General features: G+C 39.1%; 1 protein-coding gene across 2 annotated transcripts; it reads right to left on the bottom strand.

Annotated features, from left to right (window-relative positions):
- Nucleotides 1-15,810: 15,810 nt before the first annotated feature.
- Nucleotides 15,811-17,152, bottom strand: LOC125871265 (histone H1). 2 transcript variants are annotated; one of them, XM_049551862.1, is made up of 3 exons: nucleotides 16,826-17,152; nucleotides 16,406-16,720; nucleotides 15,811-16,369 (listed from the first exon to the last, which is right to left on the bottom strand). In XM_049551862.1, the coding sequence occupies exons 1-3, from the start codon at nucleotides 17,006-17,008 to the stop codon at nucleotides 16,031-16,033; spliced, it is 837 nt and encodes a 278-aa protein (XP_049407819.1). In that variant the 5' UTR covers nucleotides 17,009-17,152; the 3' UTR covers nucleotides 15,811-16,030. The 2 variants fall into 2 exon arrangements, with proteins under 2 accessions (XP_049407819.1, XP_049407818.1); XM_049551861.1 differs by having other exon boundaries at nucleotides 15,811-16,720; nucleotides 16,826-17,151.
- Nucleotides 17,153-17,957: the final 805 nt, after the last annotated feature.

Raw genomic sequence — 17,957 nt, forward strand, 5'->3', positions numbered from 1 at the left:
CTCAAGATGTGCATTGATTATCGGCAATTGAACAAACTCACAATCAAGAATAAGTACCCTATCCCCAGGATTGATGACTTGTTCGACCAACTTCAGGGTGCTAGTCATTTTTCGAAAATAGACCTCAGATCCAATTATCATTAGCTCAGAGTCAGATATAGTGACATTCCGAAAATAGCCTTCAGAACTCAGTATGGTCATTATGAATTTGTAGTTATGACATTTGGACTAACCAATGCTCTTGCATCTTTCATGGACTTGATGAACAATGTGTTCAAGCAGTAGTTGGACTTGTTCGTTATCGTTTTTATTGATGATATTCTCATTTACGCTAGGAATGAGGAAGAACATGTGACTCATTTGAGGGTTGTCCTACAAACTCTCAAAGATCGCCAGTTATTCGCTAAGTTTAGCAAATGTGAGTTTTGGTTACAATATGTTGCTTTCCTTGGGCATATTGTGTCTAGCAAAGGGATCCGAGTGGATTCTCAGAAAATAAAGGTAGTGAAACAATGGCCCAGACCTACCTCTCCAATAGATATCAAAAGTTTCTTGGGTTTAGCCGGTTATTACAGAAGGTTCTTGGAAGGATTTTCATCCATAGCTTCTCCATTGACTAAGTTGACTCAGAAAAAGGTTAAGTTTCAGTGGTCAGATGAATGTGAGAAGAGCTTCTTAGAACTGAAAACTAGGTTGACTACAACTCAAGTTTTGACTCTACCAGAGGGGTCAGACGGTTATGTGATCTATTGGGATGCGTCCAGAGTTGGACTAGGTTGTGTGTTAATGCAGCGAGGTAAGGTTATAGCTTATGCTTCTAGACAGCTTAAAGTGCATGAGAAGAACTATCCGACTCATGACTCAAGCTTGCAACAGTAGTATTTGTTGTAAAGATTTAAAGACATTATTTGTATGGTGTTCATGTAGATGTGTTCACAGATCATAAGAGCCTTCAGTATGTGTTCACCCAGAAAGAGTTGAATCTTCGCCTGAGGAGATGGCTTGAGTTCCTCAAAGACTATGATATGAATGTGTTTTACCATCCTGGTAAGGCCAATGTAGTAGTTGATGCTCTTAGTAGACTATATGGGTAGTGTAGCATATGTTGAGGAAGAAAGGAAGGAATTAGCGAAGGAGGTTCACCGACTTGCTCGCTTAGGAGTTTGCCTTATGAGCATATCAGATGGTGGTGTAAGTTCAGAATGGGTCAGAATCTTCATTGGTAGCGGAGGTTAAAGAGAAGCAAGACAGTGACCTTATATAGCTTCAATTGAAGAGGGCAGTTCATCAGCAAAAAGTTGAGGTTTTCTCCCAAGGGGGAGATGGTGTGTTTCACTACCAGGGTCGTTTATTTGTTCCTAAGGTAGGTGAGTTGAGACATCAAATCCTTACAGAAGCCCATAACTATCGGTATTCTACCCATCCAGGTGCCACTAAAATGTACTATGATCTGCGGGAAGTCTTTTGGTGGAATAGCATGAAAAGGGATATAGCAAATTTTGTGGCTAAATGCCCTAATTGTCGCATGTGAAGGTAGAACATCAGAAACCAGGAGGTATGACACAAAAGATCAACATTCCTATATGGAATTGGGAAGTGATAAACATGGACTTCGTTACAGGTTTGCCTCATACTCGCAGACAGTATGACTCAATTTGGATGATAATAGATAGAGTTACTAAGTCCGCTCACTTTTTGGCTGTTAAAACTACAGATTCGACGGAGGACTATGCCAAACTTTACATTAATGAGATAGTCAGGTTGCATGGGGTTCATTTGTCTATCATCTCAGATAGAGGTTCCCAGTTTACCTCTCATTTCTGGAAGTCATTTCAGATAGGTCTTGGTACTCAGGCTAACCTTAGCACATCATTTCATCCACATACGGATGGTCAGGCAGAGCGTACCATTCAGACCTTAGAGGACATGTTGATATCTTGCGTGATCGACTTCAAGGGTAGTTGGGATGATCACCTTCCTCTTCTAGAGTTCGCCTACAACAATAGCTACCATTTTAGTATCCAGATGGCCCCTTATGAGGCATTATATGGGCGTAGATGTAGATCTCCAATTGGTTGGTTTAAAGTAGGTGAAGTAGCCTTGATCAAACCAGATTCGGTTCATGATGCTATGGAAAAAGTTCAGCTCCTCAGAGATAGACTTAAGCCAACCCGGAGTCGCCAGAAGTCCTATGCAGATGTAAGGAGAAGGGACTTGGAGTTCCAAATTGATGATTGGGTTTTCCTGAAAGTGTCACGTATGAAGGGGGTGATGAGATTTGGAAAGAAAGGGAAGCTCAGTCCTAGATATGTAGGCCCTTACAAGATCGTGAAAAAGGTTGCTAAAGTGGCTTATGAGTTAGAGTTTCCAGCGGAACTAGCAGCAGTCCATCCGGTCTTTCACATTTCATTGTTGAAGAAGTGTGTGGGTGATCCAGCGTCTATAGTACCATTGGAAAGTGTGGATGTGAAGGATAGTCTCACTTATGAAGATGTGCCAGTTGAAATTCTTGATCGTCAAGTTCGAAGGTTGAGAAACAAAGAAGTAACTTCAATTAAGGTTTGGTGGAGGAGTCAGTCCGTAGGGGGAGCTACTTGGGAAGCAAAAGCAACCATGAAGGCCAAGTATCCTCATCTCTTTCCTTTTGATTCCATTCCAGCTTGAAGTAATAGTTCCTTTCCAGTGTTTCAGTTACTTATGCGTAAATTCAGTCTTAGTATTTAGTTCCTTTAGTTAGTCTTGCATTTTCAGCGTATTTGCATGTTCTTGGAACTTTGTTCAGTCAGATTTCAGTTTCCGATACCTTGTGATTGGGTTGCAGCTCATTCCCTCCATATTCAACTAGTTTAGTCTTCATTCAAGGACGAATGTTCCCGAGGGAGAGATAATCTAACACCATGTATGCTAGAAAGACCAGAATACAGAAATTTCAGAAGTTGCAAGTGCCACCAACGAAGCCACCTACAGACCGTAGGGTGACCCACAGACCGTAGGTGGTGTCCGTGGTTGGCCACCTGTAACCCCTCTTCTGAAACCTAGAATATCTCAGCTAAAGGTCGACCCATGCCAAGACCTATGGACCGTAGGTGGGACCATAGTCCGTGGTTCGGACCCCTCATCAGCCCCTCTCTGAAGCCAGTCGACGACAGACCATAGGTCAGTCGACGGTCCATCGATCAGGCCCGTCGATTGGCCCCAATAGTTTTAAGTTAGGGATAGTTTGGTCTTTTCCCTATTCATTGGACACCTAAACTACGTCGTTTAACCCCTAAACTATGTCATTTTGGTCAGTTTGAGCTTAGTAACTTAATCAGAATTTACCCTAACCAATTCAGCCTCACAGAAATCGATCCAATCAAGAAACAAAAGAGAGAAAGCATCGACCACACCCTCTCCAAGAACGCAGCAAGTTTTCCTCAGTTCCAGCCACGAAATTGAAATATTTCTCCGTAAAATTTGCCACCAGGTATGTGGGATTTCACTAGTGGGTTCGTTTTACCCATTAGGTCCCTAGAATTCAGTCAAATTCATGATTCCCTTCATTATGTTTAGACTTAGGGTTTCTAGAACTTAAGATTTATTGTTGTGATTTAGTTGTTAGATTAATCCTAATCAGAATATTACGTTTCCATAACCATGTTGCTTAATTCTTGCATGAAATTTAGAACCCTAGTTATGTAGATTTGTTTAGTTTATGAATTACACTTGCTAGGTCAGTTTACACAGATATACATGCATCAGTTTTCAAATGTTTCATTATCAGTTCTAAATGTTGTATTTTCAGTTAACATGTCAAAATCTCGAGCTATCCAATTTATTTCAGTTATGTTGTATTTTATACATTCTATTGGGAGTAGGGTAAATACCGAGTTGGACTAGGGTCAGTCACCCTCATAGTCCCAGAACTATGTGCCCACATAGGTTAATTCCCCTCTGTGGGTATCATATTTAGTAATCACGCCAGTCATGCCTTTATACCCTTTGCAAGGTCTATTGGGTTCTCTCGATGAAGTGTATACACCGAACTCCACGTTTAACTCACGTGGTTTTATATCTGTTATTAGTAGCTCCCACAGTCAGATTCTAGTGCATTGACCAAGTTATCAGTTACACAGTTCCGTATTCAGTTTCAGTATGTTATGTACTTGGCCATTGCATTTAGTTTAGTCCATATTTATCAAGTTTAGTATATTCTCCATGTTCAGCGTATATCATTGCTCAGTATGCTTTATTTCAATTATGTATATATTGTTCAGCTTTATCCTATCATGCATGCTCAGTACCTTTCAAGTACTAACGCATACTCTATGCTACATCTTCTTGTGATGTAGGTTCAGGTCCTCAGCATTCAGATCTCATGTAGATCAATTCTCGATCCGTATTCAGCAGCATCAGTGGTGAGTCATCATTCTTCGAGGACGATTGATATGTTTACTATTAAATCTTTCCTTTCGAGTTTCAGTTTTGCTAGAGTTAGCTGGGGACATGTCCCAGCATCTCTAGTTAGTTAGAGGCATTTATTCAGACATAGTTAGATTCAGTTTTAGCTTGGAGTTAGACCTTTTAGTTGTCATGAAAGTTATAGTTTATTCATTCAGATCAGTTTAGTTTACATCATGTTTTAAGCTTCCACATAGTATCTTTGGTTCAATTGTTTAAGTATGCTTATGATATGCCAGCTCAGGGTTAGCTTGGGTCACTCGTGATCTTAGGTCCCGTGTTTACATCCTGGGGGTAGCCTCGGGGCGTCACATTTTGGAATCCAATGGATGAAAGAGATCCATTAATTGATGAATTCCCTACCTTAGCAATCAAAGCCCAAAGCAATTGTAACACCTCGGACTTGAGAAAATAAAAAACGTAGATTTTTTTGAAATTGCAGGTGTCAACCCACGGAAACCACCCACGGCCTATGGATAGGACCACGGACCGTAGATGTGGTCCATGGTTGATCACCTCAATTTCTCCCAGAAAGTCTAGAACCACGACAAGACCTATGGACCATAAGTGGGACCACGGTCCGTAGTTCAAACCCCAGCTTATAGCTTTCAGATGCCATTCGACGGACTAATAGGACGGACCGTCGGTCAGACCACAGTCTGTCGGTCAGGGTCGACTTTTATCTTAGAGGTAATTGGGTCTTTTCCTAATTATTTTATTCCTAAACTACGTGGTTTTACTCGATTTAAGCCTAATAACTTAATCAGACATACCAGAACCTTTATTCACCAAAAATCACCCAAACATAGAGCAAAAAAGAGAAGAAAGAAGCGATAGTTTCCCAAGAAAAATTAGAAGGTTTGCTTTAAGTTTCAACCCCGAAATCGAAGAATTTCTCCATAGATTTCGTCACTAGATATGTGGAATTTCACTAGTGGGTTCCTTTTATCCACTAGGTCCCTAGAATTCAGTCAGATTTTTTATTCTCTATATCTTGTTTAGACCTAGGGTTTTTAAAACCTTAGATAATCGTTGTGATTTAGCTGTTGTAGTATTCATAATCGAATTATCATGTTTTCTTGGAAAGTTTGCTTAGTTCTTTGCATGAAACTCAGAACCCTAGTTGTGTAGATTCTCTTAGTTCATGAATTACACTTGCTAGGTCAGTTAAAAGGATAAACATGCTCTAGTTTTCAAATGTTACATTGTCAGTTCCTAAATGTTGTATTCTCAGATTTGCATGTCAGAACATTGAGCTATCCAGTATTTCAATTATGTTGAATCATACACAATTCCAGTTGGGAGTAGGCTTAGCACCGAGTTGGACTAGGGTTCAGCGTACCCTCATAGTCCCGAAACTACGTGCTCTTGTAGGTTTATAAGTCTCCTCTGTGGGCATCAGATTTAGTGATCACACCAGTCATGCCTTTATACCCCTGGCAAGGTATAGTGGGTCCTCTCGATAAGGCGTATACATCGGACTCCACATTTAGCTCACGTGGTTTTATGTCGGTTAATAGTAGCTCCCACAGTCAAACTCTAGTGCATTTGACAAGGTTTTCAGTTTATACTTCAGTATTCAGTCTCAGCATATTATGTTCATGATTAGTACTTGGTCATTGCATTTAGCTCAACTTTCAGTTATATTTCAGCATTTATATTTTGTTCAGATTATATCATTGTTCATTTATGCTCTGCTCAACTTATATGTTTGTTCAGCTATATTCTATATCATGCATGTTTAATACATTCCAAGTACTGACACATACTCTGCGCTACATCATTTCATGATGTAGGTTCAGGTACTTGATGTTTGCATAATCAAGACACAACTTCTGATGCAAGTTTCTACGATCGTACAATAGTTTAGTAACCCAACCAAGGGCTGGGATCGTTCCCAAGAGAGTGGTTTTGAGAATTAATAGAGAAATAAAACTTAGTTCTAACTAGTCGTAGCTAAACACATTAATGATTAAAAATATTGTAAATTAAAAGGGGGACACAAGAGTGCCAATTAACAATGGGGGTTTTGTCACAAGTAAGGTAAAAACAGCAAAATAAACAAGGGTTTCTAAGTAATGAGAGGGGATCATTGGGATGTGACGGGAATACGGGTTAAGCTAGATTATTGGGTACATGCTTTCGATAGAAGATTCATAGAGTAATTGTGACTAAGCTAGACTTTAAGGGGGATAAGCTCTCTCTCAAGCAACTTACCCCGTTTCAAATGCGTTTCTCTCGGACACCCACTTGTCGTATGAAGACCAGCCTACTCTTAACCCACTCACTCTCTCGAGCTGAGTGTGTGGACATGGGACTAGGGTTCACTCTCTCGAGTTGAACCTCATGTCGACCCACTCACACTGGCCATCAATCTAGTGGTCTTAGTTTTACTACCTCTCTCGAGCAAGCCGAAAACACATAAATAAACTTGTATTTGCAACTACAAATTCATTAAATTCATCCACAACCACTAAACGAAATCACAATTAAGCTACGATTAAACTATCAGCAAGCAAGACCCAACAATTATCTTAACCCATATTCGCTAAATCACACCCCAAGAATTGGGGGTTTTAGCCACACATCAAGAGATATAAATTTATACCTAAATGAGCTTGCATTCAAATGGGTATGAGGATTTAAGTCTTGTTACATGCCAAGAATGAAGAATCCAAAAGACCAAAGTCCAAATCCTTAGAGATGAAATCCTCTTTTTCTTCAAGTCTTCAAAACCCTCTCAAACTGAGAGCAAAAATATCAAAAAGTACTATTCTATATGAAAATTATAATAATTGTTCGACTCTTAAAACTACAACTCTAACTAGTATTTATAGTTTTCACAGATTTGTGTTGCAGTGGATCATTCAGCGTCGTTAGTCGAAATCGCTGATCAACTCGGTGATTCGCCCTTTGGTGTGGTTCATCGTCGTCTTGCACCAGCCTTCAGCATCGTGTGCTCTGAGTCATTGGGCGGCATGGTACTGCTTCGCGGAACTTCTCGGCGATGCGCCGACTGCTCCCTTTTTCCGCCGACTTGATNAAATCCTTGGAGATGAAACCCTCTTTTTCTTCAAGTCTTCAAAACCCTCTCAAAATCAGAGCAAAAATATCAAAAAGTACTATTCTATATGAAAATTATAATAATTGTTCAACTCTTAAAACTACAACTCAAACTAGTATTTATAGTTTTCACAGATTTGTGTTGTAGTGGATCATTCAGCGTCGTTAGTCGAAATCGCCGATCAACTCGGCGATTCACCCTTTGGTGTGGTTCATTGCCATCTTGCACCAGCCTTCAACATCGTGTGCTCTGGGTCATTGGACGGCATGGTACTGCTTCACGAAACTTCTCGGCGATGCGCCGACTGCTCCTTTTTTCCGCCAACTTGATCCTTTCTTTCAAGGCTCAGCACACTGGAACAAAAGGCGAAGTAAGACCCTTCGGCGACTCACCAAGTGGACTCGGCGATCCTCAGGCCTTCATTTCTTTGTTTTTCTCAGCCTTTTCGTTCCTTTTTGCGATGTAGTGTCCATGCTTTCCTTCAAACATCAAATACTTGAAACTTAAGGGTTTTCATCAGATATTAAGATAAAATAAGCATTTGAAGACACAATTTCTATTAAAATATAGCCCGAAATGAGTCCAATTTGTGGACTCATCAGTACTCAGCATCCAGATCACGCATAGATCGATTCTCGATCTGTATTCAGCAACTTCAGTGGTAAGTCCTCATACTTCGAGGACAACATACATGTTTTTCATTTTTAGTCTTCTATTCAGTTTTCAGTTTTGCTACGGTTAGCTTGGGGCATGTCCCAGCAACTCTAGTCAGTAGAGGTTTTTCAGACATAGTACTAGATTCAACTTTAGTTTTGATTGATTGTTCAGTAACTCTAAACTCTTAGTATGTTTTATACATTCAGACTAGATGGGCATTCCCCACTTGCAGTTATCAGTTGATTTAGCTTCCGCATCAGTTCATGTTTTCATTTAGATATCTTTCAGTATGCTTATGATATGCTAGCTGCAGGGTTAGCTTGGGGTTACTCGTGATCCTAGGTCCCGTTTTACGTCAAGAGGGTAACCTCGAGACATGACAACAATGAAGGAAGAAACCTTGAAGCCCTAGTTATTCACCTTGGATCTTGAGAGAGAATTGGAGAACAAACCCTTGAGAGATTTTTGTGAGCTTGAATGAATCGAAGGGAATGAGTTAGGTTTGAAGAGTAAAAACAATTTTAGGGGTAGTTAGAGGGACAAAACGACAAAGTTTAGGGGTTAATTGGGTAGAAAAATACCAAAATACCCTTGCTTAAAAATTGTTGGATGACTCGTGTGGACTGGACCTACGGATCGTAGGAATTCTTACGGTCCATCCTAGCCAGTCGTAGGGTCAACTACTGGAACCCAAAAATCCTGAACCATTTCCACGAGTATCTTCTATGGGTCGTCGACCTTCCTACGATCTATAGACCTCTTTCGTAGATTCAAATTTTACCAAGAATCCTTTGAGTCCAAGCACCTTCCACGAAACCTTTCTACAACCTATCCAAATTCCAACGACTCATCTTGTTGATTCGTAAACTATCATCTAGGACTTGACATTCCCAAAATTTCCATTTAGTTCCTACGACTGCCTTCCTACGGCCCATAGAGCTTCTTACGATCCGTAGGTCGACTCGTAGAACCTGCTTTAGTGCCCAAAAATGCAACCTTTCCTTTCCAATTTAAATTTCCAATACCCAAGATGCTACATTTCCTTAGGCCTAAATTTTGATTTAACACTTCAAATACCCTTACATATATGTTTCTTAAAATAATTATCCATTTATATCTTTATTCTTTTGGTTTTACATCAATTCATCGGCATTTGCAAATTGCACTTGTACTTGTAGTTGTGAGTGTAACAATAACTCCCCCCTTGTGCTTTGCATCATAGTGCCCTTGCAATCATAAAGAATACACCAACGCAAGAAAATCTACAACTTCAAACATGGTCCCAATGTGCCAAAACACTCTCGAGCCCCTTGGGTCCTAACCCAGGAATACCAACAAGTTCAAACACATAGTGTACACCTATGCCAAGCCTCAAAAAATCATGCAATGGCATTTAAATAAGCAAAATAAGGATTAAGTTATTACATTCCCCCCTACTAAAAATATGGTTTATCCTCAATCAAACTTATCTAAGGGATTCCTTACTTTGGTGCTTCCTCCACAACACTTTGTCCAAATGAATACTCTTTGATCTCAACTAGTGGACCTTCCTTTCCAAAATAGTTATTGTTGTCTCCTCATAGGATAAATGTTGATCGAACTGAACTGACTCATGATCAATGATCTATACAATATAGATTGAGTATCGGGAATACTTTCATAGTATAAAACATGAATATTGAATTTACTCCTGATAGAGATAGTGGCAAGGTCGATCTTTAATCCACCACTCCATTCCTTTTCAGGATCTTAAATGGGTCAATATACCTTAAGCTCGTGTTTCCTTTCTTGCCAAATCTCACGACACCCTTTAATGGCAAACCTTCTCCAACTTCCTTTCTTAAACTACAAATCAGGACCTTGTGGTCTGAATAGGACTTTTGCCTGCTCTAAGTTATCCTAAGTCGGTAGTCGGTCTTAAATTAGCTTTACCTTGTCCAAGACTTGTTGTACCATTTTTGGACACAAAATATGTATTTTACCTTATTCAACCCACTCGACTATAAAATGATATTGCTTACCATACAAAGCGTTATATGGTTTTATCTAAATACTAGATTAATACAACTTCTGTTATAGGCAAACTCTACCAAAGGAATGTAATCATCCATATGACTCATGTTATAGTAGGAATAGAAACAAGAATAGTATATATAATCCTACTTATAATAGGATTAAGAATGATATCTAGAATTTTACTTGGAAAAGAATTGTAATGTAGTGTCCTAGATGGAAAGGAGTCTAATGCAGTATCTATAAATAGGGTCTCAATATAATTATATAGATACATAATTCAATAATATTCGTCCTCAATATTTCTCATATTATATCAGAGTTTCTACGATCTTGATAGAGAATCAAAGAGCTTCCGTTGTGGCGGGCGGCTGTGACCCATATACACCGCCCATCTGGCCAATGGTTATGTTAACAAAAATAAGACCAATTATACATGCATGAACCCCATATTCGGGGAAAGAAAACTCAGTCAAATAATTCATCGTGTGATAATTTTTTATGACTTTCTAGGAATATTTTGTGTCAACCACATATCCATCAGAATTTGTGTAACACCATGTCATTATTCATGTGACTACTTTCTCATATTTGATTTGCGTAGAACCGTGCATCTTTACGGTGACTACTTTCTCTTGTATGATCTGTGTAGAACCGTGCATTTTTCTAGTGACTACTTTCTCATATCTAATTTGCGTAGCACCGTGCATATTTTCAGCAACTACTTTCTTATATCCGATTTTTATTGAATCGTGCCATATTTCCGGTGATTACTTTCTCATATCTGATTTGTGCAGCATCGTGCCATCTTTCCAGTGACTACTTTCTTAAATATAATTTGTGTAGCACTATACCGTCTTCTTGATGACTACTTTCTCATATCTGATTTGTATAGCACCATGCATTTTTCTGGACTACGTTCTCATATCTGGGTTACATAGCCCTATGTGTCTTTTTGGTGTTTCCTCTCTATGCGTTTTTATGGTGACAATGATACACACACTCTCTCTCTCTGTAACACCTCGAACTTCAAAAAAGCTAAATATAAATTTGTGCAAGTCACCCATCAGTTTTTAGTTTTGGGTCAATTTCAAACAATCATATCTTTTAGCACATAAATAATTAGGTGGTCCATCAAATCGAAGGTCTTTGAGCTCTTTCCAACGCCACCAAGTTTGCTAAATTTTGAGCTCCGAGTAAAAAGTTATGGCTGTTTGAGTAAAGTCTCTCCACTTAAGGCATTCCATCCATTTTAGGAAAGGGTATTTTGGTCTTTTCCTTTTCCCACTAGGCGTAAAACGTTTTTTGTAACACCTCAAAACTTAGCTAAGCCGGAAGAACAAAAATTTGATGAACCACGGAAGGGTTCACGGGCCGTGAAAGGAACCACGACCCGTCACCCTCATCGGGATTCACACCCATCCAAAAGTGGTGGACCACGGAGCCCTCCACGGGCCGTGGTTCCACTGACAAGCCGTGGCTTGGTCCGTCGACTTGACCCAATAGACACCAACCCCAAGTGAAGAACCATGTTGGCCTTCACGGCTCATAGTCCTTCACACGGTTCGTGAAGTGGACCGTAGATGGAGGTACCAAGAACCAGTAGCACTGGCCAAGAACCACGACCCACTTGACGGGTCGTGGTCCCATCAACGGTCTGTCAGTGGCCTCGTGGATGGCCCCTCGCCAACTTTAAGTCAGGGTCGTTTTGGTCTTTTCCCCTATGCATTGGACATTTAAACTGCGTCGTTTAATACCTAAACTACAATGTTTTGCTTAGTCTAGAGCCTAATAACCTAGTCAGACATATCCAGAATCTTCATTCTCCAACTTCTTAGGGATAGGTGAGAAGCTTATGAGCTATTTTATAATTGAACTCCATTTCTCTTTCCAAATCTGCTATTTCAAGTTGAACAGCCAACACTTGAGCAAGATTCCATGATACTTAACAAGTGTTGATAATATTTATGAGACAGCAAACTCAAACAACTCAGGTGACTTAATTTTCCATGAGAAATTTCAGTAATTAGCATTTGTAGCAAGGAGCTAACACAATCCTCAACAGGGAAAAATGATTTGAAACACAGATAGAACGAGCGCATCAAAGTTCTTATGAATCAGATATGTCGTAAATAATTTACTTCCCAGAAGACCACCAGCTGACCAGCAAACTGTCCCTCAAAACGACAATACATGAGGATCAAATGTACTCCTTGAGTAACTTTCTGCCAAAATGTAGTATAAGATAGATACAGATGGTTGGATAACAGAAAGAGGGAGGGTGGTAGAGGACAGAGAAGCTTTTGAAGAGTGACTTGCCTCTTAAGAGATAGAAACTCAATTGTTCCAAAAGCCAAACCCCAAAATCACTTCTCCCAAAACCAAACCGAAAAAGGAACCTTTTTTTCCTCGTCTAACACACACTAGAGTTATTATTCCACTTCAGAAGCACAACGATGCATTAATTTTTCCAAACACCGATGATGAAAATTGCAAGAAGCTTGCCCAGCAGAGGTGTTGGAGAATTCCCTCCACCAATTATACAGAATACCTACTCCCATTTGCTTCACCCTTTACCTCAACAAACACAAAAGACTATGAAATAAAAGAGGATCCTTGAGACCTCTTTCCCTTTTCAGTTTGACCTTAAATATGGACATTGAAAAGAATCACCAACATAAAGAGCAATAAAAATCATGCATTCCAGATATAGAAATCACCATATATATCCAAAGAACTGTTAGTAAAGAGGGTCATTCTGCCAGATTTTTGTTATACACACACAACCACACTAAGAAGAATTTTAAGTAATATTTCACTTCACAATTGGAACTATCAACTATTTTTATCCAAACAACTGTATCATTGTCAGTCACTATAAATCACACAATACAACAACATACCTAGTGTAATCCCACAAGTGGAGTTTGGGGAGGGTAGGATGTATGTGAACCTTACTCCTAACTTTGTGGGGTAGAGAAGTTGTATCCGGTAAACCCACGGCTCAAAGAAGTTTCGAAGAAGGGTTGAAAGAAAAATACAACAACAAAACACAAAACATATGCAGCAACAGAGTGTAGAAATCCAGTTTAATACTATAGCTTTTAGAGTGAAAAGAAGGAAAAGCTCATTGTTTTAAGTACCTGGGATTGAAGACTAAAAGGATGGTATTAGGCTGAACGCTTAGTTAATGGCCACATACATATGTGCAGGAGATCATGATTCATCTCCTTTGCAGTGTATCACTCAGTTTTGCATAATTACGTGCGAGGCTGTGACTCGAGGCTCTCCATACTTAAACCTATATATATTAGGAAACTTTAGCATACACACTGACATGTCCAATGATTGTTTCAGAATAGAAAGAGCAACCAAAACTAGAAATGAACCCCATAAGTTGAGGACTGACATGATTGTTGAAAAGAGCAACCAAAACTTCAAATGAACTCCATAAGTTGAGAAAGAAATAATATACAAGAAAGAGAGTGAGACCAGACATAGCAAAAACCAACACACAGCAAGCATGCCCCAGATAAACGAGTTATGAAACCTCATAGAGTATATTGTACACCATACCATATAGATCTACAGGCATGTTCTGCATCAGTTGTGCCAACAAAAGAACATCGTTAGGAATATCTGTGGATACATTGAGCTGCTATATTTAAAGCTTCAACAAAACAATACCTAAAACATGCTGACATTGAACTAAGCACTAAAGAGCAAATGTAAAAGGTGATGCTTCAAGTGGAAGCAAGAATAATTGTTTATTATGGCAATGTTGCAACATCTGAACTGTCCGTCATGAAAAAGATGTTGTAAGTGATTGGCTATAGCAACTACTCTACTAAGAGATTGCTTGATAATCTATTTAGCACTTAAACTAGACATAGTAAGTGCATTGATGTGAGACCTGTTTAATGTTATTAAACAGGATTACTTAATACATTAAGTTCCGTTGTTAATAGTAAGCGAATTTCATGCAACACAAATTTGACTCGCCGTATAAAATGTATATTAAAGGTAATATAAGCTATTCTCCAACCATAAATAAAACTACTAGGTAAAATAGGTAATATCAACATGGTGATCCATCATACATCTGCATCATCTATGAGCGCCAAGAAATATTGTTTCCTTAACTACATACCTAGCCAAGTCAATAACGAATAGAAGAAGAAGTACAAGATGAAATCTTCACAAAAATGTTACTATTACAGAAATCTTCACATCAGAGTGTCTTCTCTAACTTCACTTAATGTACATTCTACCATCAAAAAATATTAGAAGAGATACCAAAAGCGCAAGTATTGAAACAAGATACATTTGGAAAGTAAATCCTAGTAGTATACAGGACAACTGTAACATAGTTCTAGAAAGTAAGTTTTCTAAGCAAAAGTTTCAGTTTACTACTCATCATTAGGTATAAACACAATGAATGCAACTTAACCTTGCTCAATTGTGTCACAAAATCTCTATGCTTGCTTCACTAATGAGAAGGAGGAGTAATTTCATCTTCACAAGAGCATGGCACTAATTGTCACTACCATCTGTATGCTTGCTTCACTAATGAGAAGGATGAGTAGCTTCATCTTCACTAGAGCATGGCACTAATTGTCACTACTATCCAAGCTAGGTAGAAAGCTTTTGAAAGTAAAATATCCAAATATCATGTTCAGATTCAATATACTGTCACTACTATATTCATCCAAAAGATTAAGCATCTCCCTTGCATTAGGTCAAGATAGAGAAGGAAACAAGTGAATTCCTAGCATTTCATTAAGAAAGCTGATTTTCAAGTAAGTTGAGAGGATTGTCAAACAATCAGCTACTTAATCATGATAATCATCTGCAGTTAGCCAAAGACATTCACCATTTTACAAAGCCTAGTCATAGAATTGGCCTAAGCTTTAGGCAAAGAGTCCCAGAAAACAGAGTGTAATTGCAAGCCAAAGACATCCACCATTTGTTATTCTTGTAGTTTTCATGACTTCAAAAAATTTTGCAGGATATCTTTCCCAGAAAGCAGAGTGTAATTGCACCCTTTAAGACTTGGTTGCTTACCTCTTTAGGGTTAATTTAACATTTTAACTAGTATGCCTCAATCAAACTAGATTAGCCATAAGCCATAGAAATAGAATCTTTTGGCATGAAAATGGTGATTAATAAATGAATGTTCACCTCAATAATGCACAAACAAATGTTTAATATACAGATAAACCAACATGGCTTCACGTGAACACTACCACACACACCACCAAATATTAGCAATACAAAGTGATCCAGATATGAAGTAGGTAGCAATGCGCAACAGCAAGGATACAGAATAATAGAAAACTTCAACTAAAACTAATCCAATTTAAGCAAAGATGATGACCGTAAGAGTGTTCTGTACTCAATTCATGTAAGAGTTGTTAATTTGTTACACTTACTTGCGTTCAAAAGACGCCTCTTCTACATTCCGGCATCTGTTTTTCACGTTTCCTCACCCGAACCTTAATACAGCTATGCCTGTTTCCTAGAGGAAAAAAGTAAACCTAATATCATACTGCAATTCATATGATATGAGAAACAGAACAAAATTGGCCAAATAGAAATGAACATTTATACGATAAGGGCATCATAAACTCTAATTCCTCATAGGCAGAATGATATATCAGTACAGAGTAGAACTGTTCCAAATCCCTAAACGGAATTAAAAAGAAAAAAAAATCTAAACACTGTAGAACAAGGCTAAGAAAAGAGAAAATAAACCAGATTTCTATAGCTTCCCATGGGTAAAAAAACCCAAATCAACCCAAGATTCAGGGAATTTACAGGACTATCCCTACACACAAATCCTCTATTCCTATGCTTCTACTTCCTTCCCCTCTTTGGGGTAGCCTTCTTCACCGGCGACTTCACGTTCTTCGCAGGTGCCTTCTTAGCCGGCTCCTTTTTGGCAGGTGCTGCCTTTGGTGCAGCTTTCCGACTTGGAGTCGTTCTGGTAGCTGTCTTTGCAACCTTAGCTGGCGTCGTCTTAGCCTTCAGATTTGGCTTGACCGCAGCCTTGGTTTTCGCAGGAGCAGCCTTGGGCTTAACAGCAGCTTTGGGCTTGGCAACAGCCGCCGCCTTGGGCTTCGCCTTAACAGCTGGCTTTGCCTTCGCAGCAGGTTTTGCCTTGGCAGCGGGCTTTGCCTTGGCAGCAGGCTTTGCCTTGGCAGCGGGTTTCGCCTTTGCAGCTGGCTTTGCCTTAGGCTTGACGGCGACTTTAGGTTTCGCAGCAGGCTTGGACTTGGGCTTAGCAGCGGGCTTTGACTTTGCCGCAGCAGGCTTCTTCTTCGCCGGGGCAGCAGCAGCAGTAGCAGGCTTAGAACCCGATGGAAGCTTGTAAGAGTTCTTCACTTTCACCAGCTTATCAGAAGCAACAAACTTCTTCAACTGGATAAGCAATGATTTTTTGAAATTGGATGGAAGATTCTTCTGCTTTTCCTCAATGAACTTGGTAATAGCGTACTGGCTGGATCCAGTTCTCTCCTTCAATGTCACAATCGCATCCTTAATCATCTGCACGATACAATCCAAAATCAACTTCAATATACATTCACAAAGAACAAAAGAATCTTATCATCAAGTATAATTAACAAAACTGAAAGTTCAATTTTCAATTACCTCAAAGTAAGGAGGATGGGCCGGAGGAGCACTTTTCTTCCTCGGTGCAGCAGGCTTCTTCGCCTTGGTCTCTTTCTTTGCTTTCCCAGACTTAGCCGGAGGATTAGCCTCATCCTTGACAGGTTCAGGAGCGGCTTGCTCTTCAACAACCTCGTTAGCAATGACTGGTTCTTCAGTGGCCATTTCTAAGCGAATTAATGAAATTCCCAAATAGGGAGAGAACTAGGGTTAGGGTTTAGGAAGAAAGGAGGCACAAATGGGGAAGAGAATTGGATCTGCTGGTGTGGATTCTACTGAGCTTTCTCTCTTTGATGTGAATAAACCAGGGAAAATGAGAAGGCTTAAATAGTGAGAAGAAAAAGAGTCATATCCATAAGCTGAAATCTGATTGGTCGAGTGCCATTTGACGCGGATTCATAGCTTTCAGAAATTTTAAATATAGGCCGTTAGATGTAACTTTTATCAACGGTATTGACTAGTAGGCGACCAAGACAAGGATTGGGATAAAATATGGAATGCAATGTTCAACTTGTTGGAGGTGTGCTTCTATGCTCAATTGATCTGGACATAACTTGAGATATACTTGATGGATTTGAGTGAAATTTTTTTCATCGTGTAGGAAATTTCGTAAGCTTATATTTAGAGTGTTTATTTGGATTATTTGAATGAGAAATCAGGGAGATAATTCGCTTGGAATAGCAAGGGGTCATTTCAATGATTTTCTTGGAGTGTTTTGTGGTATTTGCTCATTTTAGGGAAATTCTTTGGATTAAACTCAATTTTTTTTCTACAATATGATAGTAGACAAACAGAGGAGTCCGTAGAATCAAAAATCACAAAAATCCAACTAGATTTGACCATCGAATCATTGGTTCAAATGTCATTGAGGATGAACACACCAAAAAAGTATTTCTACTCTTTCTAGTTTTAAGCATAGATCAAATGTGTATACTTTCTTGACAAATCCCATTTGCTTATAAGATGATTATCATCATATAATTGTTAATGAATGAGTGTAGTATAGTTGTATCAAAATCACAATATGAAAGTTAATATGGGATTTATGAAAATGATATATAAAATTGTCATAGTTTTACATGCTATGAATTTCACTACTCTATTATTAACTTGA

This window comes from Solanum stenotomum, chromosome 7, assembly GCF_019186545.1.
Source record: "Solanum stenotomum isolate F172 chromosome 7, ASM1918654v1, whole genome shotgun sequence".
NCBI classification, from domain to species: domain Eukaryota; kingdom Viridiplantae; phylum Streptophyta; class Magnoliopsida; order Solanales; family Solanaceae; genus Solanum; species Solanum stenotomum.